This window comes from Corvus cornix, chromosome 27 (assembly GCF_000738735.6).
Source record: "Corvus cornix cornix isolate S_Up_H32 chromosome 27, ASM73873v5, whole genome shotgun sequence".
Lineage (NCBI taxonomy): Eukaryota > Metazoa > Chordata > Aves > Passeriformes > Corvidae > Corvus > Corvus cornix.
The window spans coordinates 2,254,827-2,281,083 of NC_046355.1; the positions used below are offsets into that span (position 1 = coordinate 2,254,827).

A 26,257-nucleotide genomic window follows, 5' to 3' on the forward strand; every position below is an offset into this window, starting at 1 on the left:
GCTTTTGTTCTGCAAGTGTGTTTCCAGGCTGGGCTCCTCGAGCCTCAGCCAGTACCGGGGGGAGGCGTTCAGTCCATGAAGGAATTGTGTTCAGGATAAAGCAAAGGGGATCCTGAAATCCCTCTGGAGAGAGCCATGACCGTAACATCAGACACACCAAGGGGAGCCAGAGTAGGAAATGTTTCTTCCCTGCAAATGTCTCATTGTCTCCAAGCTCTGCATTGCCAGGGAAGGCTGATGCAGCAATTCTGGGAATCTTAGAGGTGAGTTCAGAGTATTCCTGCTCTGTAAATAACTGTCCTGAATGGAGCGGCAGCGCTTGGAGCTCCAGAGGCCGAGTTGCTGCCTGCCTGAGCACCTGATCCATGGCACAAACTACTGGCATGGGAAGGGGTGGGCCCACAGTCCTGGGGTCAGGGGCAGTACTGTGGGGTGGGCACAGCCCTGCAGCCTCATGGGCTGGGAAGCATCAGCTCACTTCAGGTGTACAGCACCACTGGCTGCTGCTATGGTGCTGCTTGTGGCCATGGTTCCACTCTGCCCCAGGACAGCTACTGGAAGCCAAAGGGCTGGACTTCCCTTGCTCCTGACAGGGCCTTTCCCAGTGGCAGAGCAAGGTTTGGCCAGACAAACACAACAGCCCAGCCCTGTGCCTGGCTGGGAGTGCAGGGGACAGTGGCACCTGCAGAGGGATCCGCAGGGCTGTGGGAGCCAGTTGCCACCGTCTGTGTGTGTGACTGTGCCCTTCTCACATCCATACAGACTCCTATGGAATGTGCACACGTGTAGCCTGTTGTTCCTGGACAGGCTCTGGAGCACAGCAGTGGGCAGAGTGGCTCAGTGCCTCCTCTCCCGAGGAGGTGAATGCTGCCCTTCCCTGGAGCCTCACAACCAAAGCTCTCAGGAAGCCGTGACAGGCTGAGGTGGGCTGTGCCCGTGCTGGTGGGCAGCTCCAGCTCTCAGCTTGCATTTTCCTTGGAAGCCAAGGGCTGGGCAGTCACAGAGCTCCGGGAAAAGCCACATCAGCTGACAAGGATGGGCAGCAGCTGCTGCCAGAGCAAGTGGGGTGCCAGCGGGAGGTGAGATCGCCCACGCCAGCCTCCTGAGCCCTGTGGGTGGCCAGGGCTGCCTTGGGCCCAGGCAGAGCCAGTGCCTTGCCCAGCCCCAGCCCAGGGCTGGTGCAAAGGGCTCCAGGGCACTAGAGGAAGTGAGAGCTGGCCCATGGTACTGGGGCTAAGTGACACCCCCCTCCCTCAACAACTGTCCCCTGCCCTGTTCCACCACAGTCCCACACCCTGGCAGCTGCCTGAGCCACCTGAAATACAATGCTCCAGCCAGGATCTGTCACAGGCAGATCCAGGCCAGGCTGGGAAGAGAGCCCTGGGGAGTAGCACAGCTGGGTGAGCTCCCAGGAGAGGGGGCACCACAGCCCTGGGAAACAAGGCGTGAATGAAGTCGAATCTGCACCAAGGCAGCAACAGGTGAGCCTTCAGAAATGGTGCTGCTGGGCAAGTGGCCAGCAAGGACATGGGACACACCACCAGCACTGCCATCATGGATGGCACCATCACTCAGAGGAACCCACTTCTTGGCCAAACAAGATTTATTATTCAAGTCCAAAGACAAAGCAGTTGGAGACTCACACGCAGCAGCAGCTTGAGAGGGAGACCTGGCCCTGGAGCCAGAGCAGTGCTGAAAGCAGGCGTTGGGTTGGGCACCCTGGGAGTGCTGGAGCACAGGAGTTCAGCACAGGTCACCTCACAGCAAACGGGCACCTGGAGCAGATGCAGCGCAGAGCCCAGGCACACCCGTTCCTCTCGCAGCCCCTCCTTCCCCCTCAGTTCACAGGATTAGTGTTCTCCTTCCCCAGGTGGGCAACACCATCACAAAAAAGGCTGGAGCAGCAGGACGAGCCCTTTAGGGCAGGAGGAGCACTGCAGTTCCTGATGGCAGCTGTGCCCAAGGAGAGCAACAGGCATCCCTGGCTCACCCTGCTTGTGCCAAACAAGCTTCAGAGCTTCACCCTGGCAACAGCCATGTAAATAACAGTCCATGTTCACCCCACAGAACATCGGGGAGCACCATTTTACAGCTATCTGGAGTCTTAGAACTGCATGAGGAGTGTGGTTTGCTGCTGCTGCTGAGGCCAATGCTCCGGCCCGGGCGGTGTTTCCCTCACCCACAGCCACGGGGGATGCGGTCACACCGCTGCAGCTCATCTCTGTTTCACACATCTCACTCCTCTGCTGCGGCCCAGCCCAAGCAGGGCCGGAGCGTTGTCCTTGGCAGTGCAAACACAGGGATTTGCAAAGACGTTTTCAAGGCTTGTGTAAATGAATCCATGTGTGCCCTGGGGCAGTGTGTCCCGGCTCAGGGCAGGATGGGCTCAGCTCAAACCACGGCCAGTGCAGGGAATGCTCCTACACCATGCTCTGCTCCCAGGTGGTCAGAAGTAAAAATGGATCAATTTAACAACACAGACATAATCACCCTTCTTTGGTACAGACACTGGCCACGAGCACCAACTGGGACACTGACACCACAAGCACAGGACACACTGAGGCCGGGAGCTGCTCAGAGATTCTGTTCTGCTATATAACAAAACAAAAAAAAAAGAGAAAGAAAGGCAACACTTCCCAAGAACCACTCCCAGCCACGTGCCCAGAATTCTTGCTTTTTAAACACACACCATATTCAGAATTAATTTTTATCCTTTGAGAGTCCAACTGGAAATCACCAGCTACCGCTTCCGCTCGCCCTTCTGTGTTCGTTTCTTCTCCTTCTCCTTCCGCTCCTGCTTGGCCAGCTTGTCCTTCTCCCGCTGCAGTTTATCCTGCTCTTTCTTCTTCTGGAACTCATCCCGCAGCAGCTCCCTCTCCAGCTTCCTGGCGTTCAGGACATCCTCCACATTGGTGTTTCGGAACAGCGCTGTGGTGGGATAAGGGCTGACAACGTTCTGGCTGAGGCCACGGGAGACGGTGTCTGTGGCACACTGGAAGTTTGTTCTACCTCTCCCCTCACCTTCTGACTCCCTACCTCCTCACCGGGCAGGTAAGGAACTGGGGAATCAGGACTGCAGAAAGGAGAAGGAATCTCTGATTGCTTTTCCAGATAGAAAAGTCAGGTTGAAAAGACACCCGCTCCTGGAGAAGGAAGGGTGTGGAGCACAAGACTGATGAGGAGCAGCTGAGGGAGCTCGGTGGCTCAGCCTGGAGAAAAGGAGGCTCAGGGGGGCACCCTCTGGCTGTGCACAACTCCCTGACAGGAGGGGGCAGCCAGGTGGGGGTCAGGCTCTGCTCCCAGAGAACAAGGGACAGGACAAGAGGAAACAGCCTCAAGTTATGCCGGGGAAGGTTTAGGTTGGATATTGGGAAAACTACTTCATGGACAGGGTCAGGCATTGGCACAGGATACCCCAGGGCAGTGGTGGAGTCCCCATCCTTGGAGGGATTTAAAAGCTGTGCAGATATGGCACTTCGGGACAGGGGTCAGTGGTGGCCTTGGCATTGCTGGGGGAATGGTTGGACTCGATCTCAGAGGGCTTTTCCAACCTTAATGACTATGTTTTTTTCCTAGAAAAATGAGGTTACCTACTGGTTCTTAAGACTGATGTGTAAAATACGTGTCAAACCTCTACAAACCTGAAAGGAAGAAAACACACAGGGTACAGCCTCGAGTGGATTCACTGCAGCTGCATGTGGCATGTCTGAACACATCCATACATGTATGTACGTGTGTGTCCCTAAAGTAGGGACAAGAATAATTTATGTTTCATATTTAATTATGTGAAGCAACCTGCTTCCATCTTAAATTTGCCAGCTGGGAGCTCAAGGAGGGTCCCAGTTCTGAGACAGACACGGGCCCCTTGGTCCTGCCCAACCTGAGTGTTCAGCTGCACCAAGGCCTGACAAGCTTCATTCTTGACACGATTTCCCTCTCTGGACACCAGTTAACGTTAACCTGATGTTCTGGCAGCATTGTCCTTGTCAATAAGAATGTTCTTGTGAAGCTGCAAGAAGGTGGAAGAGGGAAGGAGGGGAAGAGAGGAAAATGAATGGCAGGGTTGGTGTGAGCGCTGCACACAGAGCACATGGACCTGTCAGTGTCACTGTGAGCAAGGTCAGGGTGCACAGAGAGAAAAACCAACCCCTAGGCTTAAAAGCTGGCCCTGAAGAAAGAGGGAGACCAGCACAGGGAGAGAAGGATGGGAAACTCACCGTGGAGGTTGCCTGCCTGACAAACAGCCTGAGTCACCAGGAATTCAAAGGATACATTTTTCTGCTGCAATATTTACTGCTGTTGTCGATCCATCCTGTTCATCCCCACCAGTGAGAGAATTAAGGAAACAAAGACACCAGTAATGAACTTGTGCCTCTCTACAGCCACACTTCACTCAAAACACCTCAAATAACAACCTTATAAAGCCAGGAAGAAGCAGCTGGACTCTCACAGACCAGGTAGGCACAACTCCCACCCTCAGCTCCTGCTGCTCCAGGGCCAGATGCAGTTCCCTACGATTCACTCTGCTGGGCAGGGAAGAGCTCGTTCTTCAGCACCACAAAGAGTTAACTTCTAACCCTCCCACTCCATACAATCTCTCGGTAAAGGATTATTTCAGCAGATTTCTCCTGGGAAAGCAGGAGAGAAACTCAGCACCAACTGCTGAGGGATGGGGGCATTCACTGCTCTCCTGCCACACACCTGGGCTGGGCAAAGCATCACAGGCACGTGTTGATGGGACAAACGCCCTCCCAGGAGCATCTGCTCACAGCCCTCCACAAATGAGGAGCTTCCATGCTTTGTCCATGGAAGTTATTTTATTGTGAAGGAAGACTGCAAAGATTCCCCAGCTCTCCCCACCAGACCCTGCAAAGCTGGGAGGGCGTTGTTGTTTCAGGTTTAGAACAGGTATTGCGCTTCACAGCCCGAGCCTTGAGCAGTGCAGGAAAAGGATATTCCTCCTCGTCGGTCACGTTGGCATACTGGGCCAGGAGCGCAGCCTTCCTCTGCTTCTCCTCCTGGGACACCTCCTTGGGCTTCACCACGATCCTGGCCTGCTTCTCCATCATGCTGGCGATGGCCTGAACCTCATCTGGCAGGAGAGGAGTGACAGTGTCAGCCCAGGCCACAGATACGGCCACCAAGCCCATGGTGTCACTCGCTGCCTCCTCCCTCTGCAGCTCCACCCACGGCCACTGCCCGTGTCCTGCAGGGACATTGTCCCGGGGGAAATGCACCCACCCAAAGGGAGAGGTCTCACCCAAAAACACCCCCCGAGCTCTTCCCAAGTGGTGCTGTCAAAGCCAGCTGCTTTGGGAAATTCCATCTGGGATCTGGGAGAGATGGAGCTGCTGAGGAGCCACCACAGGGCTGGCTAAGGCCAGCAGGGGGCTGACATCCTGACGTGACACCGGCTTCTCCCTTTGAGGGGGAGTTCCTGTTCTGTGCCCAGCCACCACCAGACACTGTTATTCCTGGAGCAAACACTGTTATTCCTGCAGTAAGGGAAGTTTCACAATGGAACTGGAATCGGTCAGGCTCTGGCTAATGAAAATCCATTTGACTCCAAATCACATTCTCTTCTGCTTCAAAGCAGCTTAATAAGTTTATTTTAGTATGTACTTAACCCCCATCAAAGAGAAATTCTGGAAACCTGAAGTGAGGGATCAGTTCCATGCTCTCCCTCTCTTTCCAACCAAGAGAAACCAACAGCTGATTTACCTTTTAACACTGAAATTCTGCTGCCCATTTCCTAAAATGACATCTGAGTTTTGACACACCTTTTTTTTTTTTTTTTTTTTTAGTCTCTTAAATCACTTATCCTCAGGACTCTTGTTATTCTGAATAGATACACACTTCAGTGGGGATTTATCCTTTTATGGAACCCCAGTGAAATAATTACACCCTGGAATTCCATGAACCCAGACACACTGTGCTGCCTTTTTATGACAAGAAAAATCCCTGCGGGTGAGTACTGGCAGCAGCAGGAGGAGGCCAGCAGCAGCAGGAAGAGGCCAGCAGCAGCTCCAGAAATCCCAGTCACTTGCCCCAAGAGGAATTTATTTTATTTAATGCATGGAACAGCATTAACTTCTCCCTGTCCCCAGCCAAAGGCAAGGTCAGGCCAAGAAAAGACTTCCACGATTTTTGGGGAAAGCCATTGAGCTGCTGCGTGGTGGAGCTACTGTGTCCATGCAGGGGGTGAGGAGAGGGGGATGCTGGGGCTGATCCAGTGATGAGGGACTTGCTGCCAGAGCCATTCCTGGGTGACTCTGGGCACTGACAATGTGCTGCTGGCAACCAGAGGCAAGAAGAAAATGCAAAGCAAACAAAAAGCAGAATTTAGCCCAAAGGGATGTTCCATTGTCACAGTCTCTGGTGCCACTGCAATGTCACTGATCCGTGCTTGAAGCACAAATCCTGCCAGCACACGGCTCCACTGCAGCCAGAGCCCTGCACAGGGACCAGGACAAACCTCTCCAGTGAACAAGGACAAGGCGAGGTCTTGGCTCCCAGCTGAGGACAAGGGATGGATTCAGGGAGGGGACACAGAAACAGTGGGACTGTATCCACTGTGGCTGGGGAAGGAGCAGTGACAGTTGATCAGCAGCCTCACAGAGCTTCCCCCAACAAGCATTTCTGGAAAAAAAGGAGAGTTGGAAGAGAAAATGTTGGAAGAGGAAATACGGATGCGTGAGTGGGGTGAGCAGCAGCAGCAGGGACAGCCCTGCTCTCCACAGGGGCAGCTGCAGTTGTACAAATCAGCTGCTTTCCAGACCAGCATAAACAGAAGCAGCACAGGTTTCTATACCATAACAGCTGCAGTGCGAGCACTAAAGAGAGACAGCCCTGGATGTGCTGGGAAAGGAGGTTTCTGAAAAAACCACAGAATGGTTTGGGTTGCAGCTTAATGACCATCTCATCAGAAAAAAAAAAATCCTATAGAAAAAAAACCCAAAAAACAAGAAAACCCCCAGACAAACAAACAAACCAAAACAAACAAACCAAAACAAACAAAACCACACACCACAAAAAACTGCAATGCCAAACCAAAAAACAACAAAAGGCCAAAAACTCAAACAAACAAAAACCCCAGAAACAAGAAAACAAACAAAAAACACTTTCCCCTTGCAGGATGATGAACCCAAAGAGCAGCAAATGCTGGGGCAGCCCAAAGTGAAACTGCTCATCCCCATTCCAGGTGAAACAGGACTGAGCAGCAATGGAAACAAGAGGCAGGCCAGACCTGCAGCCACGTGGGCAGCATTGGTTGAACTCCTCCCAGGACAAACACAAAGTTCCCGTTGTGGTAAGGCCCTGAAGGTCACCCACACTGAGGACCAGGGCACAGCACCCCAAGGCACAGCACTCTACCTTCTTTCTCCTCTTTGGCATCAACAACCTGAGAGTCAGACCACCTCTCCACGACCTCCCTGCACACATCGTTCAGGAGATCTTCTTCCTAGTAAGTGAAAAGAGATTCCTCAGACTTGGAATAGAGTTGGCTGCTTCAAACCAGTCAGACAGGAAAAGCACCAGCTACAAAAGACCTGCACACCCGGCAGTCAGCTCAGGAATACAGCTTTTCACCCCAAATCTGCTTGTCAAACACACACAACTCTGGTTTCCCTGGGATGACACAGTCACACCGTGCCTGGTCACTTTGCACACCAACAGCTCTCACACACACCTGGGCTTCACAGCAGTGGCTGTGCAGGTGCCACGGCCCTGCCCACACCAAGGAGGCCATTGGGGATCTTTGCTCCTGAATCCTCCTGCCCAGCATCCTCTCTCTTCCTGAGCAAGGCCACAGGGAAGCAACTCAGTGCCACCTCCACAGCAAGCTCACTAAAGGGAATAAATTACATGGGATAAATCGTAGGTCAGGGCCAGTCGAGAGCTGAGAGCACTGTGGGGGTACTGACAGACCATCACCTCCCACCAGCAGGGACACTCTGGTCCCCCTGACCTGCCTGGAACATTAAACACGACTTAGAAGTGGCAGTGCTGCTCCAGCAGCAGCTCCTCCATGGGCTGCAGGTGAATCTGCTCCAGCATGGATCTCCAGGGGCACAGCTGCCTCACCATGGTCTCACCACAGAATCTCAGGGGAATCTCAGCCCTGGTGGCTGAAGCAGCTCCTGCCCCTCCTTCTCCACTGAGCCTGCAGAGCTGTTCCTCTCACAGCTTCTCACTCCTCTCTCTCTCCAGCTGTGCTTCTGCAGGTGGTTTTTTCCCTGCTTAAACTTGTTACTTAAAGATGCTCAATGTGTTGGAGCCGATTGGCATTTGCTCAGCGGAACATGGGAGAGCCAAACACCACTGATGGGGGGTCCCAGAGCTCAGCGGCCACCACCAAGTATTTCCAACAAACAAAAAATAATGTTGGTTTGCAGTTTAGTAAATACAGAGAAAAAGTAACCATGGAAAATACAAGCGAGGCAGATTCTGTCTGGTTTAAAGAGAAGAACTGGACAGAAACAGAACTCAGTTTTAAGTTTCTTGATTAGAAATGGTGACATCTGAATAAACCCACTAGTGCAAGACATGATCAGGACTGAAGAACCATGGACATGACAGCAGATGTCACCTGAGATGTCACCTTATTTTAATAAGGTTTGTGAAATACAAACAAGTAAACAAAAAAAATCCCCTGTAATTTGTGTATGGAACTAGGAGAAGAGACTTGGCAAGAAAAGCCCCAAATTCAGCAAATAAAAGACCGTTTCAAAAGTCAATACAATACAGAAATAAGCACAGAGTCTAAAAATAAAAAAAAATTAAAAGAACAGACTACAAAGAGTAATTACAAAGTCTGAGGGTTCAAGAGATAAAAATGTTTTACAGGAATGGCAGAAAAATCAAACTGAGCTAGAAACTGCAAATGAGGCTCAACTCAGCTGTGGCAGAGAAGGAACAGGCTGTGGTGTGACAGGGACAGCCCTGGACTGGAGGGACATGGGAGCCCCACAGGTGCTCAGAAGGGAACTCAGCACCGAGGAGAAAAGGGGAAACAGCAGAAAACCTCAATATCAGGAAAGGGGAATATCAGTGGCAGGGCCAGCCAGCACTGCTCAGACAGGACACACTTCCCAGGCCTGGAGAGGGCCAGGCACACTGATGGTGATGGAATGAAGTCTGGTAATTACAGGGAGGTTAATTAACCTCACCCACTGCAGAGCAGCACTTTGTAAAGAGGTCTGGCTCCCTCCCTCCCACCGGCGGGATGCACCGTTTGCCTCTCCGGTTCTTTTCGGCTCAAAGCTGCACTGCCACAGCTGAACGAGCTCACTGCTGGTGCCCCAAGGTAGGGAGGGGACAGGGACGGCAGGGGAGGGTGCTCTGATTTTTAGGAAACCCATCTGGAATGGCACGGTCAGTGTACAGAAGGAATGGTGTCACACAGTGACCTGTGGTAACAAAAAGCCGATTGTACCCACCCTGGGTTTTGTGCTCCCACACTGATACTTTGGGAGGAAATCAGCGACAGCCACTGAGCAGACAGTTACCAACCCCAGCACCACTCATGATTTAACATTTTACACTATGGAACATCCATTGATGAAAAATCCCGAGACACAGACACTGTAAAAATCCTACAAGGAGGATTACCGAAGAGAAATCCCTCCCGGCACTCTCCTGGCTCCCAGGAATCTGGCAGCGGCAGAGGCAAGCCCTGCCCACCACCCAAGTTCACCCACGGCTGTTCCTGTCCGTCCCAGCTCCAGCCGGATCTCATTCCTGGCAGCCAACGCGCGTGTGAGGCACGAGAGCACCGCCCAACACATTTCTGCCACAGGATTTATCATTCAAGTCACCTCTCGAACCCCACCTGGCGCTGCCAGGCCGCCCAGCTCGCCAGTGAACGCTGAGCCCTGCACACGAACCAAGGGGATCCCTGCGTGCCCCACGAACAAACCCCCTCCCCAGCCAACAGCACCCCAAACAATGCACCAAAAACCCCTGCAGGGTCCCGGGTGGGAGCAAGAAAAGCCCCTGGAGGTTTGTGTCCTCCCAGTAAGGGGGTGATCCGCCCCGGGAAGGGGGCGATGCACCCCAGGCCTCGGGGAGCCGCCCGCCTGTCCTCCCCGCCGGACCCACCGACACCGCCGCCCATCGAGGCCGCAGACCCCCCGTCGCCTTGTGGGCTGCAGGGGAGCCCCGGCGGGAGCTCGGCGCGCTCATCGGCGCGGAGCGGACGGCGAGACCCCGGGGGCCGCGGAGGGACCCCCGCCCCTCACCAGGCAGGCAGCTAGGACGGCCTGCAGCGCCTCCAGCCGCTCCTCATCGCTCTCCTCCTCCCGCAGCAGCCCCTCGATGTAGGCGCCGTACACGGCGCGGTCCAGCCCCAGCGCGTCCAGCCGCGCTGCGAGCCAGGCCGGGAAAGGCGGCGGGGCCGGGGCCGGGGCCGGGACCAGGATCGGGGCCGGGATCGGGATCGGGGCCGCGCCCGCCCCGCCGGGCGCCGCCATCTTGGGCCTTCAGAGGGAGGGGGGGGACGATGGCCGCGGCGGGACAAAATTATGGCGCCGGCGGGAGCGGTGGGAGCGGGGTTCGGGGTCAGGGTCAGCGCGGCCGTGCCCGGACGGGAGCGGCGGGACCGGACGGGTGGCCTGGTGTGCTCGGTGTGCCCTGGGTGCCCCCTGCGCCCCTGGCACAGCTTCTACTTCCTCCAGAGAACGGCATCGCGGGGAGCGGCGCGTCCCTGCGCGGCCGCCGTGCGGGGCGGGGCGGGCGGCGGAATTTAAACCCGGGCAAGCGGCGGGCTCCCGGCGGCTCTGAGTCTGGGCAGTGCCATGGCCGGCACGGCCTCCCCACGGCCCCTCCGCGGACAGTCCTTCTACCTCGACCTGCCGAGCGGCCGCAGCGCCCGAGACCTGGCCGAGGCCATCGCGCGGCTCGGCGGGGTGAGCGCGGGCGCCGGGGGTCGTGAGGGCCGGGAGCGGCCCGGGCCGGCGGGAGGCCCCGGGGTCTGGGGGTGACGGGGACTGGGGGGTCCCTGGCAGTGGGGGAAGGGGGGTGTCTTGCGGGGGGCTTCGCCCCTTTTCTCCCTCTGCTCATATTTTAACGTTTCCTGATTTTCTTGCTTTTCCCGGCGAGCCCGGTTCCCTGCCCTGGTCCCCCGGCAGCCGGAGCCCTGGGGGCTGGTGGAGGCCGCCCCCATCCCCGCGCTCCGGCCCCTCGGGGGTCCCTGGGCAGCGCCGGCCGGCTCGGGACCAACCTCTCCCTCCCAACATTCCGCGTGGTTCCCGGCTGCCTGGTCCGGCCAGTGCTGGTGACCACCACGGGAGCAACCCCCAGACGGTGGTGACCGGCTGCCTGGCCATGGGGGTGCTCCAGGCAGGGGTGACTGGTCACTTCGTCCTGGGAGCGCTTCCCAGGGGGTGAGAACTGACTGCCCACGCATAGGGGCACCTCCCAGAGGTGATAACTGGTTGTGAGGTGCTGGGTGCCCCTTCCAGGCAGGGATAAGTGGTTGCCTGGCCAGGGACACATTTTCCAGGTGGCTGTAACTGGTGCGTGGTTCCCCCTCATCGCTGACAACAGCCTGTGGCAGTTTAATTTTTTAGGGAAGTTGTGGAACTTCCAAATGGAATTCAACATTGGGTAAAGCAAGAAAATGCCAACCAATGTTCTTATCATGGTTTTCCCAGAAAAGCCATCTGGACCCTTTTCCCTGGGAAGCTGTTGTTTGGGTGGATCTCTATGGCATCCTTCATGGCCTCCAGGCTTCCTTGCTGCTGATAATCGTCATCAATTCCTTATATTGTGTCCCAAGACCCTTCAAAAAGTAGCATCACCTCAGTTCCTCGAGCTGGAACTGAGCATGGGGTTGTACCTGGTCGTTCATCTTTCCATTTCATTATTATTCTTGTGCACAGTTTGGTTCTACAAGTTGTTACTATTTGTTTTCAAACTCTTTAATCTCTCTGAGGTGATCATCTCATGTAACTTCAAAACTTAAGTCCTACAATATACACACAGGTGTAAAATCTTTACATTCTTGTTGCCGCTGTATGCCCTCAGCCCTGACCGGGTGTTGGCTGCACAGACGTGTGGGGAAGGTGACTTGCACTGTTTTCCCTTTCATGAAATTCATGTTCATCCTGAACTTGCTGGTTTCTCTCTGCCTTCCCCTGGATGTGCCACCCACACTTGGGACACCTCTTTCCTAGCTGGGCATCCTCAAATCTGAGAACCCCATGCTCCCAGCAGACAGTTCTTTCTCTACGTGGCTGCTGTGTTACTTGGAAATAATTTTAGGCTTTGAGCATCCTTCTGATGCCTGTCAAACACCATCCTGGCCCTCCCCCTCTGAAATGAGGTCCACTGGCAGTAGAGCTCTCATTCCTCTTGCTCCTGTAGAGATACTGAACTACACCACAGCCACTGTCTGTAAAGGAGCTCTTTGGCAGCAATATCCAAGCCCAAGTCCTGTGTGTGGTTCAGGACACAGGTAAGGACACCCTGTGGCCTTGGACTTGCGTGTGGCACCTTGAACTCGCCCTTGGCATAGGGCTGGTGACACTCTGGGGTGCGATTTGGGTGTGAACGTTGTGATTTCCTCTCTTCTGTGCTTGCAGCACAGCCTGCAGTGGCCCTTGTGGCACTTCACATGCACTTCATGGTTTTGGAATCTCCATCCACAAGGATTCTGTAAGGGAGGAGAACCAGTTTGTTCAGCAGCTGCCCAGATCTTTATCTTCCTGAGGGCTTCACACCTGAGCCCTGTGACTCTGCCTCCTGCACAGATTCTGAGAAGCCAAGTCCTTATGGGCTTATAACACCATTAGTGTCCCAACTTTTGGGCTTCCACATCTTTCTCCGCCTGGTAGCTGCTGTGCAAGGGTGTGTGTATGTGTTTCATCTCTGTGGTACCCTCCTGCCCTGTTCTCTGTGCAGCTGCTTGTCCAGCTGTTCACTTTCTCCTTTATTTTTCTAAAACCTGTTATGGTCTCCTGAGGACAGAGCTCCTCCAGGCTGATCCATGATGTCCAGGGCCTTTTCCTCAGTTGCTGGCTTTTTTTGAAAGCACTGCTTGAGGAGTAGGTGGTGGTGACAGAGTCGTGGATTTCTGGATCTGAGGTTCTGGTGACTATTTGCAGTGAATCTCTCGGGCATCACAGGATCTCCTTTTGGGAGACAGCAGTGTGGAATGAAAGAAGGAACGTGATTGCTTCCAGCAGCTCCTCACTGTGTGGGGGTTGAGCCAGGGGCAGTAGCTTTGTTTAGCAAGGCTCTGTCAGCTCAGGGTCAGACACTTGTAGAGCTGCTCTGTTCTGTCTCACTGCAGGTGACTGAAGGCTTCCTCAGCAAAGAAGTCACCTGTGTGGTGTCCAGCAACAGAGAGGCCAAGCGAGGCCTGGCCAGGACTCGGGAGGAGAAGCGGAAAAGCCCAACTTCAGAAGGCACAAAATCCACGAGCTCGGTGCCTGCTGCCCCCAAAGGGAACCCAGCCACACCTCACCAGAAGCCACCATCCACTGTAAGAGCTACAAAGGTTTTGGCCACCTCAAAGTTTGGCCCAAGGGGTCTGTAGGGTAGAATCTGGGGCCAGTTTTGGAAGGTGAAGTTGTTCCTGCTCTGAACAAATATTCTGTGTGATTTTTTTCCCTGCTCTATTCCTATTTCCCTGTCTGTTCCTATTCATACTCATGTTCCCTGTGTCTGCCCTCACTGTCTACTCAAACGTGCATGTCACAGCTTTGGGCTGTAATCAAGGAAATCTGCTGGAATGGCAGGGCAGGTGGAGGCCTTGGCTGACTTCCTGAGGGAACAGGCAGAGAAAAGCCAGAGAAATGCAGACCTGAGAAAACCATTGCAGTCTCTGGGTACTCACAGCCACAGGGCAAGGCCCCTGTACCCTGGGAGGAGATCCATGAGGGCCTCCTGGTCCCATTTGCCTGTTGGAGCTGGGTTTTCTGCTCACAAATGCTTGTGGCCAAATTCCAGCATCCCACCTTGAGCATGGTGTCTGCTGGAAGCTGGGACTGGGGAAAGGCAGCTGCCCCAGTCCAGGCCTGGGGAATCTCTGCCAGCTGGAGCTGAACCATCTGCAGTTGGGAACCTGAGCTGCAGAGGTTTCTCCCAGTTTTGTCCCCTGTCCTGGCTCCCAGCACTGTCCCCTTGTCTTACAAAGAGCTGACCCGACCTGCTGAGGCTGTTGCCTTGAAAATAAAGCTTGGTTCCTAGGGTGTTCCTAACCCTGGCCAGCATGTTGGGGTGCCTGGAGAACAGGAGGCTCAGGGGGGACCTGATCTATCTACAACTCCCTGACAGGAGGTTTATAGCCCGAAGGGGTTTGGTCGCTTCTCCCAAGTAACAAGTGACAGGACAAGAGGAAATAGCCTCAAGTTGTGCTGGGCAGGTTTAGATTGGATGTTAGGGAAAACTTCTTCATGGAAAGGCTGTCCAGCTCTGGCAGAGGCTGCCCTGGGCAGTGGTGGAGGGGTTTCACCCTGGAGGGATTTAAAAACCATGTGGATTTGGCACTTGGGGACATGGGTCAGCGGTGACCTTGGCTGTGCTGGGAAAGGGTTGGACTCGATGACCTTACAGGGCTTTTCCAGCCTGAACAATTCCATGATGCAGCAGGCAGTTTCCAAGCTAAATTGCTGCTTCCTCTTGACTCACTCTGGAGCCTTCATTTCACTGCCGGTCGATAACTCCAAGCCTTGGCTGGTGCTGGTGGTGCAGAGTGAGAGGTGCTCTCTGCAGTTTGCATCCCCTGGAAAGGCTCTCTCCACTGGCAGAGATGATCCCAGCAGAGTGTGGGGATCCCCAGGGATCGTTGCTCTCCAGCTCTTTGCCATGACCTGTCCATGTCTCCTCTCTCCACAGGCACTGCTGAGCCGGGGGAAGGAGCTGCTGCACAAGGCCATTAAGAACCAGGTGAGCAGCCTTGGATGGTCTCTGCTGGGGCTGGGTGTGCTCAGAGTTCTGCTGAGAAGAGCAGAACCAGTGCCAGCCCCCCTGCACAGCCCCTGCCCTGCTGACAGAGCAGATCCTGGGGCTGGGAAGGGCACAAAGCAACTGCTTGTGGCCTGCAGGATGTTGTGCAGTGCTCCTGGTCACTGCTGTTTATGGAGCCGTGTCATCCAATGTTGTACCTGTAAGGCCTGTCCCAGCCATCTGGGTGCTCAACACAAGCATTATGAGCACGACGCCTCTGTTAGATGAATTTTTAGCCTAAGAAGAGCTAAAGCAATGTAGCTGGGGCAAAAGGCTCCCCTGCAGTCCTTTCCCTGAGGTCACAAGTGGCCAGATAAATCTCGGTGCCCACTTAGAAGCTCATGCTGTAGCAGGAATTAAAACACTTGCCTGAGATGCTGCTGTTAGTTTGGGATAGATGAAGCAGGAGTTCGATCCGTTTCTGCTGTGCCCTGATTTCAGTAACAGCCATGCAGTGGTCTGTCAGTTGGGCAGCAGGAAGGGCTCTGAGCTCGGTTTAGAGCTGCACGTGGCCCTGCTTTGAGCTGTGTTTTTCAAACCTCTCTGTACAGGACTCCTGCAGTGGCAGCAGCATCCTCGCCAACGCTCGCCTGTGGGGAGTCCAGATCCTGCATGTGGATGGTATCCTTCGCTGTGGGGTGCAGTGAGGCTGCTGGTAATGAGGGATTTCGGAGACAGGTGGAGCAGAAGTGATGTAAGGAGAGTAGAACAGAAGGAAGAAATTGCAAGCAAATATCCTGCAGTGATGCCATCCCAGCCGAGGCCAGGTCTGCCCTCAAACACCAGATTTATTTGTGTGTACAGAACGTGCCACTGTCACATTTGCAACAGCAAACACAGGGTGCACTGGAATGTACTGAAGGTGGGACATTAAGAAATGTCAATATCTTGGTCAGGACATCAATTTGTTCCAAAAAGACCGTTTTTACTGATTAACCTGGAAGTACAGATAATGATAAGGGCAGGATTTGGTCGGGTTTAATTAGGAAGTGCTGGTGTTTGAGGACCTGTGCTGGAAGGCACCTCCCATCCCCATGATGGATGGGGAGGGGGTGATGGGAAAGACAGATGGTGGAACTCTGATACTAATAATAGGTCTGGAGTAAAAGGTTCCTGAGTGTCTGATGACAGTGACATACAGCTGTGGCTGAGCCTGTCTGGATCATGTCCCTGGGCTCTGCTCAGCCTCTGGGGCTGCCAGACCTCAGGCTCTGCTCTATGTGCTGCAGAGCTCCTGCCAGTGTCTCCTTCCTGCAGAGCCCCAGCAGCCTCCAGCTCTGCTAGAGAGCAAACAGGGGGGCTGTCCCTCAAAATGTTTTCTTGGCTTCATCTTGGACCATTCCCTGGGGGTGATGCTCTGCCAGGGGCTGCAGGCCCCAGCTTTTCCCAGTGCCACGGGGGGTGTGCTGCAGTCTGGAGAGGAACAGCTCCCTGCCCTGGCTGAGCTTTGGCTCTTTGACATCCCACCTGCACAGAAATGTTGTCCTATGCCCAGCAGCTGCTGCGAGCCATCTCGGGAGCAAGGAAGCGGTGCCAGAAGACAGAGGTAACAACTGCAGCCAGCTTCAGGAGTTCAGGGTTCCTGAACAGTTCTTGTAGCAGCTTCAGTGCCAGTGGGCCAGTCAGGGGGTGCTGGATCCTATCCAGCACGAGGCAATCTGGTGCTTCTCTTAGTGATGGAGATGACAAAATTCAAAGAATTTTTCCTTTTATAAAGCTGGGGGTAAATCCAGATGAGAATGAGGCAGCTGTTGATAACTATCAGCATCCATAGCACAGCTAATACTGACTTTGACCCTAAGGGACTAAGGCTCATGGTTTAACCCCAGGCAACTGAGCCCCACACAGCCCCCTGGGATGGGGAGAGAACTGGGAGAGGAAAAGTGAGAAAGCTCATGAATTGAGATAAAGGTGATATAGTAGGGAAAGCAAAAACCACACACAGAAGCAAAGCAAAGTAAGGTGATGATGTGGCTGGTACAGTGGCTCACCAAAGGGTTGGTTAATGCACTGGAGAGGCCAGGGGGAACTGGGATGTAGGGACAGGGCGTGGCAGCCTTTGTGTTGTATTTCAGCTAACCCTGTGTGACTTGGGAGACAAAATGAGGGGAGGTGCTATGGGTGGTACAGGAGCTCTGAAGTGGTGGGTGAGGCTGCTGCTGCTCTGGAATCAGTAACTGCAGCTCTGCCTTGTGCTGCTCCCATGCAAAATATGTCCCTTTTTCCTCTAGGTGAAATGCCCTGCCTCCAGATCCAAAATTCACAAAGGTAGGCCTGGAAGTTGTGCTGCTGTTTATGCTCAGATGTGGAGCTGCTCGGAGAAGCCTCATTTAGAATTTGAAATACATCAAAACCGTTGGCAATCCCAAGATATGCCAACTCTTTAGGCAGTTCCCCTTGAATGGGTTCTGTTACTCCTTGTTGGAGTCTGGCTGCAGCCTCCCAGGACAGCTGAGGACCTTTGATTTCACACTGTGTTTAAAAATCCTAAAAACCCTTTGCTGCCAGCTCCCAGAATCCCAAGGCACCTGAGAACTGTGCTGCTGCACGTTGAATCCAGCAGCTTAAAGGAGGTTTTGAGGAATAATGCATCCTGCAGAGGAGAGCGTGTTCCTCCCAGCCCACTCACTTCTGTTGGGCTGAGATGTGCTGCTGAGACACTGATCTGGGGAGAGCGCTTCCCAGGGAGGGGGGAGCAGCCAGGTTCTCATCTGCAATTAGACAAGAGCCAATTGTGGTGCTGAAGTTGGCACTGGTGACGTCAGTTGATCTGTGACTTGTTTGACTGCCCACGTCGGAGAGCGAACGCTTGGGAATGGTTTGGAGCAGACTCCAGCCTGGATTGTGTGTGAGACACTTGGGAGTTATTTCCCAGTTTGGGGTGGGGGGAAGGTGCTGAAGAAAGGCTCAAGAAGCTGTTGGCTGAGGCAGATTGTGTCTGCCAGCTCTGAGCTCTGTGCTGGGCACACTCCGAGCCTAGCCTGGGGTCTCGCAGTGACATCGGAGCCGTTTGTCACTGCTGGCATCGCTCAGGACCTGTGCACCCTTCTGAGCTGGATCTGGGGCCTGCACGTGGCCTCTCTCTTGGAAGTGCTGAGCATTTGGCAGTGTTTACATGGAAAAAAACTTGATCCTGTACTGAAATAGCTGCTTCAGTGACGTAGCAGCACATTTGAGGCAAGCAGAGGGTGAGGCTGGTGAGGACAGGTGGGCTCAGCCTTTCTGGGGAAGGAGGGTGAAATATCTTTGGAAAAAAATAGCATTGAGTGCCAGGATCACAAGAAAACAAAACTCCTGGCCCTTCAGAGGCCATGAGGGAGGCAGGAGGGGCTTGGTTTCAGGGTCAGGCAGATGCCCTGTGGAAACACCTTGGTGTTCATTTGTTTCTTAGCCAGATCCGGACTTGGATTTCCAAGGTGAGTGGAATGTGAGTGGAATGTACCTGCAGGACAGAAGGGACCTTGGAGCCTCCCCTCCCAGCCTGGCTCTGAAAATCTTTTCCTTCAATGCACTGCTGAGACTCTTTTGCTGCCTTCATCTATTTAATGCCTCTGTAGGAAGCAAAGCTGCTGTTTGCCCTCCTCGGGAGCTGAGTAGAGGCCAGACACTGCTCTCGAGTAGTGTCCTGGTGCCAGGCTTGGCTGGGCAGCACCTTGGTTTGTCTCCAGCAGCTCTTGCTGTTTTAACATCACCATCCTGGTCTGAGCCAGGTTCTGCACTTCAGGCTCTTGAGGCAGGGTGAATGGAGGAAACGGTGCTGGAAGTCGATGCAGAGCTCTGAGCCTGTGCAGCAGCTGCTGCAGTTCCTGAGCTCCCTTCTCATCCTCACTGGCACGTTGTGGGGGGGATATGTGTGGCAGTTCTTGGGATTGGAGTCAGAAGGCTCAGGGTTAGGCCAGTGGCTGTAAGACTGAGGAGGCATTAAAGACGTGAGGGGATGGCTGAATACTCTTTCAAAGGTAGAAGTGTCCCATGGCTTGGCTGCCTGGGGTTTGGTCACCCCACTGCACACTTGGGGCAAGGGCTGTTGAAGATCACCTAAAGAGCTGTTTTGGCTGTGCTTGGCCACCACTTGGCATTCACCAGTGCCAGAAGTTCTGATGCACTCAGCTCTGGAGCCCAGTTCTGTTGGGGAATGAGTAGGGAATTTGGCCAGGAAAACTTCTAACCAGGTTTCTTTCTGGCAGGAAAATTGAAGCCCCCTTTTCTGAAGGTTGAAGACCAGAGCAGGTAAATGAGACTTTTCTAAATATCCAGCCTTAAAACCTGGGGTCTCTCCTTCACTGGTTCCATTCCCAGTGACTGTTCTGCCCACGAGGCAGAGCCTGGTTTCCATGCAGACCCTGTTCCGCCCTGGGAAGTTGACTCTCTCCTAGAGGGAGGCAAATGGAGTTTAGAGAAACAATCCAGGTATCTTGTGTGTCAGGGAGAAAAAAGGTGTTAAACGAGACTTGACAGCCGTTTCCTTCCTTGCTCGGATTCCGTGTGTGATCCTCAGCAGGTCACTTAATCCACCCGAGCCCTCGGCAGCAAGGAATGAGATTGAAGCGCAGGAGGTCAGGGCCTGTAATTTGATGACAGCCTTGGGCACAGGGGACATGATCCCTGTGGTGTTTCTGAGGAGTCTGTAACTCTACCAGCATCCACAGGGACAATTAATTATTCCAAAGGCAACATTTAAGGCAGCTCAGAGTCAAATATTGGGGTTTACATGCTGCATGCAATGAAGTGTGAAGGGAGAGACCAAAACCCTCCTGTGCTGTGGGGTAGCTGGAAATACTGCACTGCTGTGCCCTGGGTGGGCTTTGGGCTGAGCAGGCAAACTTGCCTTCTGTCCAAAACATGCCCCACTGGGGCTGTTACTGGGAACTGGGTTTAGCACTTTCCATGAGAAATGGGAACTCTGGCACAGCCAAAGGAGAGCACTGGGCAGCATCTCCATAAATGAGGTGGCACCTTGAGCCTCTCTGCAGGAGGGTCAGCTCTGAACCCTTGCCAGCACTGCCACAAGTCTGATGTCCTGATGCACTGCTTTCAGGCAATTCCGGCCCTTCCATCACCAGTTCCAAAGCTTTCCTGACCTCAACTTCCTGGCACCCAAAAGCTCCAGCCCATTTGAACCTCTGAAAAGCCTCTCCAATTCCTGCCAAGCCAGGTAGGCTGTAGCTCCTTCTGTGCAAGTGTTTAACCGCACTCCTGCTCACCCCTGGGATCTGGGAACCACCTGCCTTTGGGTGTGGGCACAAGGAGCCCTGTCCTGGGTCCCTGCAGGCGCTGCCAGGCAGGGTGACCCATGTGCTGTCCCTTGCAGGGCTGCTGAAGGCTGTGCCCCGCACAGCGCCGGCGGGAAGAGCCCCCGCTCCACGCCCGTCACCGTGCCCAGGAAAAGGAGGGGGTTTTGTGAGTGCTGCCAAGAGACCTTTGAAGAGCTGCAGAAGGTAAAGGTTCCCCTGGGACCTGATTCCTTGCAAGAGTTATGGGGGTCACTCAGAGGCTTCATTAATCATGGCATGCCCGTTAGCACTGTGAACTCCTTCGGGAGGAATTGCTGTATCCAGCAGGAGCTGCCTCTGAGATGGGAACGGGGTGTATCTGTGTGCCCGCACCAGCAGGTCAGAGCACGGGGGTTTGAAGGTTGGAGCATGACACGCTCATCCCTTAGGCTGGGAGAGCCTCAAGGACCATCCTGTTACAGGATCCATAAGGTGAAGAGGCTGTTCCATGGTAGCCATGGGGAACAGGATTGAAAAGGTGGGAGGAGGTTTTTTATCTCCTGGAAGGTGCCAAGCAAGGGGGCTTTTTCAGAGCCCAGCTGTGAGTGCCAGACAGTGGTGGTGGAGTCTATTTCCTGCTGCTGGGGAGGCTGTGGGCTGCCCTTGGATCCAGTCACAGCCTCCTCATCAGCAGGAGCTGGGAACAGGACACTCTCTCTGTGTGTTCCCAAACCTGCTGCCCAACATTTGCCCTCTGGTCTGTTAGGCTGTGGGAATTTGCAAGTGGTATTGCAAATTCCCCTCCTGGCAAAGCTTTAAGTGTTGTTAAAGGGCCTCTGCCACCTTCCAGCATCTCCAGAGCCCCCAGCACCAGCGGTTTGCCCAGGACAGCTCCCAGTACATCCCTGTGGATCGTGTCATCTCCCAGCTCACCAGCAGCTTTGTGGAGTGGTCAGCCAAGTAAGTCTGGGAACCTGGAGCCCAAAGGCAGCAGGGTGCTGCACGGTGCATTCATGGAATGGGGTCCGTGTGCCAGGGAATCGGAGCAGGACCGACGTGGCACCTGCCAGGCAAAGCTTAGACTAACCATGGGAGATGTTCCTGCATTTCCATGGGTTTTCTCCTTCAGGAAACCCTATGGTGTGCTCTCCTAGTGCCTCCTAAACTAGAAAGGGCAACTGAGCCCACCTCTTCTGTCCCTGTGTCTGACTCAAACCCAGCTGCTCTGTAGCCCCCCTGTGCCTGGGCTCTGGGGTGAGGAGGCTGAGATCCCTTGTGCTGCCCATCTCTGCCAGCAGCAGAGTCATTCTAAGCCTCACCAGGCTAAAATTCCTTCCCTGCTCCTGAGCAAGGGCTGCAAACACCCTGCACTGCAGGAGGGGCCTGGTCTCCCTGGGGGAGGGCGTTCCTGGGGCTGGGTGAGCAGTAACTGATGGTTCCTCTCAGGGTGCCCGGGTCCTGCCTGGCAGATGAGCATGGAGTGCCTCAAGCACACAGCACTGGAGGAATCAAGCTGCTGCCAGCAGAGCTGGGCAAGGAAGGGGAGCAGCCTGAGCCAGGTGCTCTGGAACTGGTAACGGATACAGAGCTGGATCATGGCCTGAAGACCAAGGGATGTTCCCCCTGCCTGCCCAGGGACAGGGTCAGAGATTCCAGAGGAGGAGAGGAGTTGTTAAAGCACGGCTCCCTGGGGCTGCCCAGGGAAGCAGGGCTCAGCAGAGGGGTCTGGGCTGCCCATGGCACCATGGGGGAGGCTGGGCTGGGGGCTTCAGGTTTAGACTTGGCTCCTGAGCTGGGCAGGGGGCCTTGGGCAGCACCCACTCCTGTCAGAGAGGCAATGGCTTCTTCATCTGAACCTCACAGGCAGCCTGGGTCTGTCAGGCACCCTCCCCAAGCACTGCCTGCCTCCAGGAAGCGCCAGCTGTGCTCCAGACAGAGCTCCCAGGTGGGAAAGAGGCCCAGGCTGGAGCTGGGTTTTGGCCTCTCCCCTGCGGGTGAGCAGATGGAGCCCCTGGGTGGTGGACTGGGGGCACAGGGTGCAGGGCAGGTGTCTGAGCCAGGCCTGCCCGCTGTGCCGGGGGCTGGCAGCCTGTCCCTGGGCACAGAGCTCTCCACCAGACCTCACAGCTCCCTTGCTTTGGATCTGTGCCCGTGTGGGAGCCATGAGGACCCTGTATCCCAGCCAGGATCCCTGGGAGCTGCGGCTGCAGGTTTTGATCCCGGGGAGGCAGCTGCAGCGAGCACTGTCAGCGAGTGTGGCTGGAGCAGGGAGAGATCCCGAGGGAGGCAGCTCAGAGGGGACAGTGACAACACACCCAGGAATGGGAACAGGCCTGGTCTGGAGTGCACAGCAAGCAGGACCAGCTGCCCTGCTGGCTGCCTGCCCTCTCCCACACTGCCCGTGGCTGAAGCCAGATGTTGCTGCTCACTCTGTGTCAGGGCAGCAGAAAAAACAGCCCCCGGAGCTCCCGACATCCCTGGGCAGGGCACAGAGCGGGCACTGAGCCCCAGCCCCCTCCCACCTGCTCCCCAGAGCCCAGAGGCTGCTCACAGCATCAGCAGGAGCTCCTTGGAGTCAGACGGGGATGTGCAGCTGCTCCCCAGCCTCAGGGGTGTCCAGGGCCACAGGACTGCGGCTGTGGGCAGGGACTTGCTGCAGCAGACACACGTCCGTGTGAGGGACAGCGGGTACGAGTCTCAGCTCTGCTCCGTGCTGAAGGAGTCGGAGCTGGCCTGGGCAGGCCAAGAGGACAAGAACTGCAGGAACTGCTGCACAGAGACCAGAGGAGCCTCTTTCCCCATATTTGGGACATTGTTTGGCAGCTAAAACCACCTGCAGGCTGCTCTCTGGACCCTCGGTGGGAGCTGAGAAGGGATTTACCAAAGCACCTTCTGTGTCAGGACCAGGAGCCACATCCAGGAGTGAGGACAGCGCTGGCAGCCTGGGCAGCTCTCCTGCTGGGAATCAATGGGGATGCAGTGGCTTTGCTGTCCTTGGCTGTGATCAGAGCTGGGATCTTCCCTCCTCTCTGCTGGCCACGTTTAGAGCCAGGCTCTGACATGGTGCTGCCTCTGGAAGTCTCTCTTCAGCAGGAATTTGCTCTTTGCCCTTCCCAGAGGGAGAGCAGGGCCTGTTCCTCCTCTCACATGGTCCCCAGAGCTGCAAAGACTTAGGAGAGGAGGGTCATGGGGGTGAGGTTTGCACTCCTCTTGTGGTCTGGGGGTTGTCTTTGAGTATTTTCAGGTGGTTTTAACTTGTTTGGGGGTTTTTTTACAAACTTTTAAACTTTGAAATAAAATGGAGGGATAAGATCCTGCTCTGCCTCGCTGTGGGTGGAATGTGTCTGGGGCCAGGAGCAGAGCAGTAGGGATTGGGTGGAGGAAGCTTTGCTGGAAAGGGTCTGTGGCTAATGGGCACCACGATGAAGGGGGCGCAGCGATTTGTCCAGCCCCAGAACATCACCCCATCCGTGGTTTGCCAGAGGAGTGTGGTCAGCAGGCTCTGGGAAGCTGTGGTACCCAGTGCAGGGATGGTGCCCATTAAGGAGGGGTGTGGAGAAACTGTGGAGCAGTTGGTAGGAGCCTGTTGATCTCTCCTAGGCGTGGGGCCATGGGATAGAGGTCCGGGATGGGCTGGGCTGGCTAAGAGGATGTTCTGGAGTGTCTAAAAACAGCCTCTTGAAGGGCAGTGCCAAGCAGAATGGAGCCAACCCTTCAGTGGTGCCAGGTGTCAGCCTGCTGCCAGCTGCAGGTTGGGAAAAGGAAAGGCAGGAGGGTGGGACAGTCCCGGGCCAGGCACCCAGAAGAGTGGGGTCTGTCTGTCCTTGGAGAATGTTCAATCCTGGAGCGAAGGACAACAGTCTCTCCTTCACTCCAGGCTCAAAGGAAAGGCTTGAAGTGGGATCAGGTAGTGGGAGCAGGGACTTGGGACACACGAGGCTTCAGAGGTTCCTCCTGAGCTAAATCCTTCTCCAGTGCAACAGCCAGACCCCAGTCCTTTACCTCCTGCAGCCCCTGTAATGAAGGGCTGATCAAAACCCTACTGGGCTCGGGGCTCTGCTGTGGAGACGTCCCTGCAGCCACAGGCTGTCCCAGCAGGGAGGTAATCCCAGGCAGAGAGGGAGAGGGGTTTGGAGCACCCCCTGGTTATAGCACCACTGTCCTGGTGTGCTCGGCCTCCTGGAGGCAGTGACCAGCTCTGTGCCCCTCAGACAGCAACGAGGGTGCCCTGGGGACTCAGGAATGGCCCCTCCAGGCCCTTGGCCTGGGTGACCAGAGCTCCAGTTTGTCCCCTGTGGAGACTGGGATACCTCATGGTGGTGAGCTGACCTGGGAGATCTGTTGTCCTTCGCCAAGCCTGGCACGGGAGAGGGACCCCCAAGTGCCGCCTGCCCCCTCCTCATGCTGACCAGTGACTTACACTGTGGGGTCCCTGCTCTGGGGGACTGAAGCAGCTGCTTTATGGCCACTTGGGGACCCTGTAGGCCTTGGGTCAGATGTTCTGGCTGCAGATACAGAATCTTGGAATGGTTCGGATTGGAAGGGACCTTAAAGATCATTTAGTTCCGACTCCCTGCCCAGGCCAGGGACACCTTCCACAAATCAGCTGCTCCCTGGTGTAGATCCACCCTGGCTGAGCACCCCTTTGTCCCTGTGGTGCTGAGGAGCACCAGGAGGGCACTGAGAGGGACTCTGCCCCTCAGGCTAGCAGGCTCAGAGCTCCTGAGGAGCCAAGCAGCTGCTGGAACAGCTCTGCTGCGCCTGATGCTGCAGCTCCTCCCCTGACTGCGTGGAGCAAGAGGCAGGTCTGAGGGCAGCAGGTCCCAGTTTGGAAGCCCTGCCTGCCCCAGTGCTGTCATGGAGGGAGGTGGGGCCGATCCGGGCTGATCTGCCTGGAAAGCCCTCGGGAACCCCCTGGGTGTGGCTGAGAAGGCGTTTCTGGGAGCCTGTTCCTGTGCAGCCCCCGTGGGAGCTGTCCCTGTGAGTGTCCCCCCATCGGTCAGCCTGGGGGTGCGAGGGGGTTTTGAGCCCCCCAGTCTGAGCACAGCCCTCAGCACATCCTCTGCTCTAAGCAGGCCAGGGTGCACCCGCCCCTCTGGGCTCGGTTCCCTACAGCACTGCAGGTGATGGGCTGAGCTGCACAGGGACTTGTTGGAGTGGCAACACAAAATGGACCAAAAAGGTCCTGGAGGAGGGTGAGGCATGTGAACTGGGGGTTCAGGGCCCCCAGGTTGCTCTTTTGGAGGAGCTCCAGGGCCTTCCCAGGGCAGCTGGGATGAGCTGGGGCCACTGAAGTACTTGCATCCTCCCCACTCTGGAGCATGTGGTCACTCAGCTGAGCCCCTGTCCCCTGGTCCGACACAGGCAGAGATTGCCCATTGCCCTCCACGGGGAGCCCAAGGGTGGCCCTGGGCACCCCCAGAAGGAAGAGCTGGGGCTGGTAGTCTCCAGGTCTGTGTCCCACCCTCAGTCCTGAGGGAATAGTCCTCTCTGCAATGGTTGGTGCATCCATCACCTGGGGCTGGAGCCTCTGTGCCCACCAGGACAGCCCCTCCTGGAGGTGCCTGTGGCTGTGCTGCCTCCCCCCATGAGCTGCATCACCCCCCATGCTTCTCTCCCCTCCTCCAGCTGCAATAAACAAGAATTTACTGGGGCTTGCCTCCCTAAAATTGTTCCATTCCCACCAGGAGGGAACACAATCAGAGCAGAGAGAGACTCCTGGTTCTGGTGCTTCCTGAGGGTGGGGACTCCTCAGAACCCCTGGGTGACATCACCCACCCACTGGGGATGGCCCAGGATCACCCCATGTCCCCAGTGCTGGGCACCAGCACTTCCTGCTCTCAGCACCATCCCCTTGGAACCCCCGGCTCCAGCCCGAGCCACAGCCAGCACCAGCCCTGGGACCAGTCAGGGGCTTAGTTCCAGCTGGGAAGGTGGTTCTGGGTGGGGGCTTCAGTCCCAGATGGGGGGCTCTGATAATGGCTGTGGGTCCTGGTACTGGTTGGAAGCCCCAGTACAATCTACAGGGGCTCTGGGGCTGGCTGGGAACCAGCTGGGGACTGGGGACTAGTCAGGGACTAGTCAGGGACTCG

The 26,257-nt window shown here is 55.5% G+C and overlaps 2 protein-coding genes across 2 annotated transcripts; one reads left to right on the top strand and one right to left on the bottom strand.

Moving 5' to 3' along the window:
• Window positions 1-1,585: 1,585 nt before the first annotated feature.
• On the bottom strand, window positions 1,586-10,722 carry CCDC43 (coiled-coil domain containing 43). The gene is made up of 5 exons (XM_039565802.1): window positions 10,242-10,722; window positions 7,375-7,462; window positions 4,957-5,092; window positions 4,273-4,328; window positions 1,586-2,928 (listed from the first exon to the last, which is right to left on the bottom strand). Exons 1-5 carry the CDS (start codon window positions 10,470-10,472, stop codon window positions 2,741-2,743), a joined length of 699 nt encoding a protein of 232 aa, XP_039421736.1. The 5' UTR covers window positions 10,473-10,722; the 3' UTR covers window positions 1,586-2,740.
• DBF4B (DBF4 zinc finger B) lies at window positions 10,636-23,482 on the top strand. Its single transcript, XM_039565801.1, has 11 exons — window positions 10,636-10,907; window positions 13,295-13,486; window positions 14,842-14,892; window positions 15,504-15,573; window positions 16,428-16,498; window positions 17,184-17,220; window positions 19,140-19,182; window positions 19,991-20,107; window positions 20,264-20,390; window positions 21,016-21,125; window positions 21,612-23,482. Exons 1-11 carry the CDS (start codon window positions 10,797-10,799, stop codon window positions 22,990-22,992), a joined length of 2,310 nt encoding a protein of 769 aa, XP_039421735.1. The 5' UTR covers window positions 10,636-10,796; the 3' UTR covers window positions 22,993-23,482.
• The last annotated feature ends 2,775 nt before the right edge of the window (window positions 23,483-26,257 follow it).

What these genes read in the sequence shown, in the direction of transcription:
- CCDC43 (XM_039565802.1), bottom strand. Translation starts at nt 10,472, where the DNA reads ATGGCGGCGCCCGGCGGGGCGGGCGCGGCCCCGATCCCGATCCCGGCC. An exon ending in CCGTCCTAGCTGCCTGCCTG is followed by an intron (nt 7,463 to 10,241) that starts GTGAGGGGCGGG and finishes TTCACTTACTAG; the next exon opens with GAAGAAGATCTCCTGAACGA. An exon ending in TGCCAAAGAGGAGAAAGAAG is followed by an intron (nt 5,093 to 7,374) that starts GTAGAGTGCTGT and finishes CTCTCCTGCCAG; the next exon opens with ATGAGGTTCAGGCCATCGCC.
- DBF4B (XM_039565801.1), top strand. Translation starts at nt 10,797, where the DNA reads ATGGCCGGCACGGCCTCCCCACGGCCCCTCCGCGGACAGTCCTTCTAC. An exon ending in CCATCGCGCGGCTCGGCGGG is followed by an intron (nt 10,908 to 13,294) that starts GTGAGCGCGGGC and finishes GTCTCACTGCAG; the next exon opens with GTGACTGAAGGCTTCCTCAG. An exon ending in AAGGTTGAAGACCAGAGCAG is followed by an intron (nt 19,183 to 19,990) that starts GTAAATGAGACT and finishes CACTGCTTTCAG; the next exon opens with GCAATTCCGGCCCTTCCATC.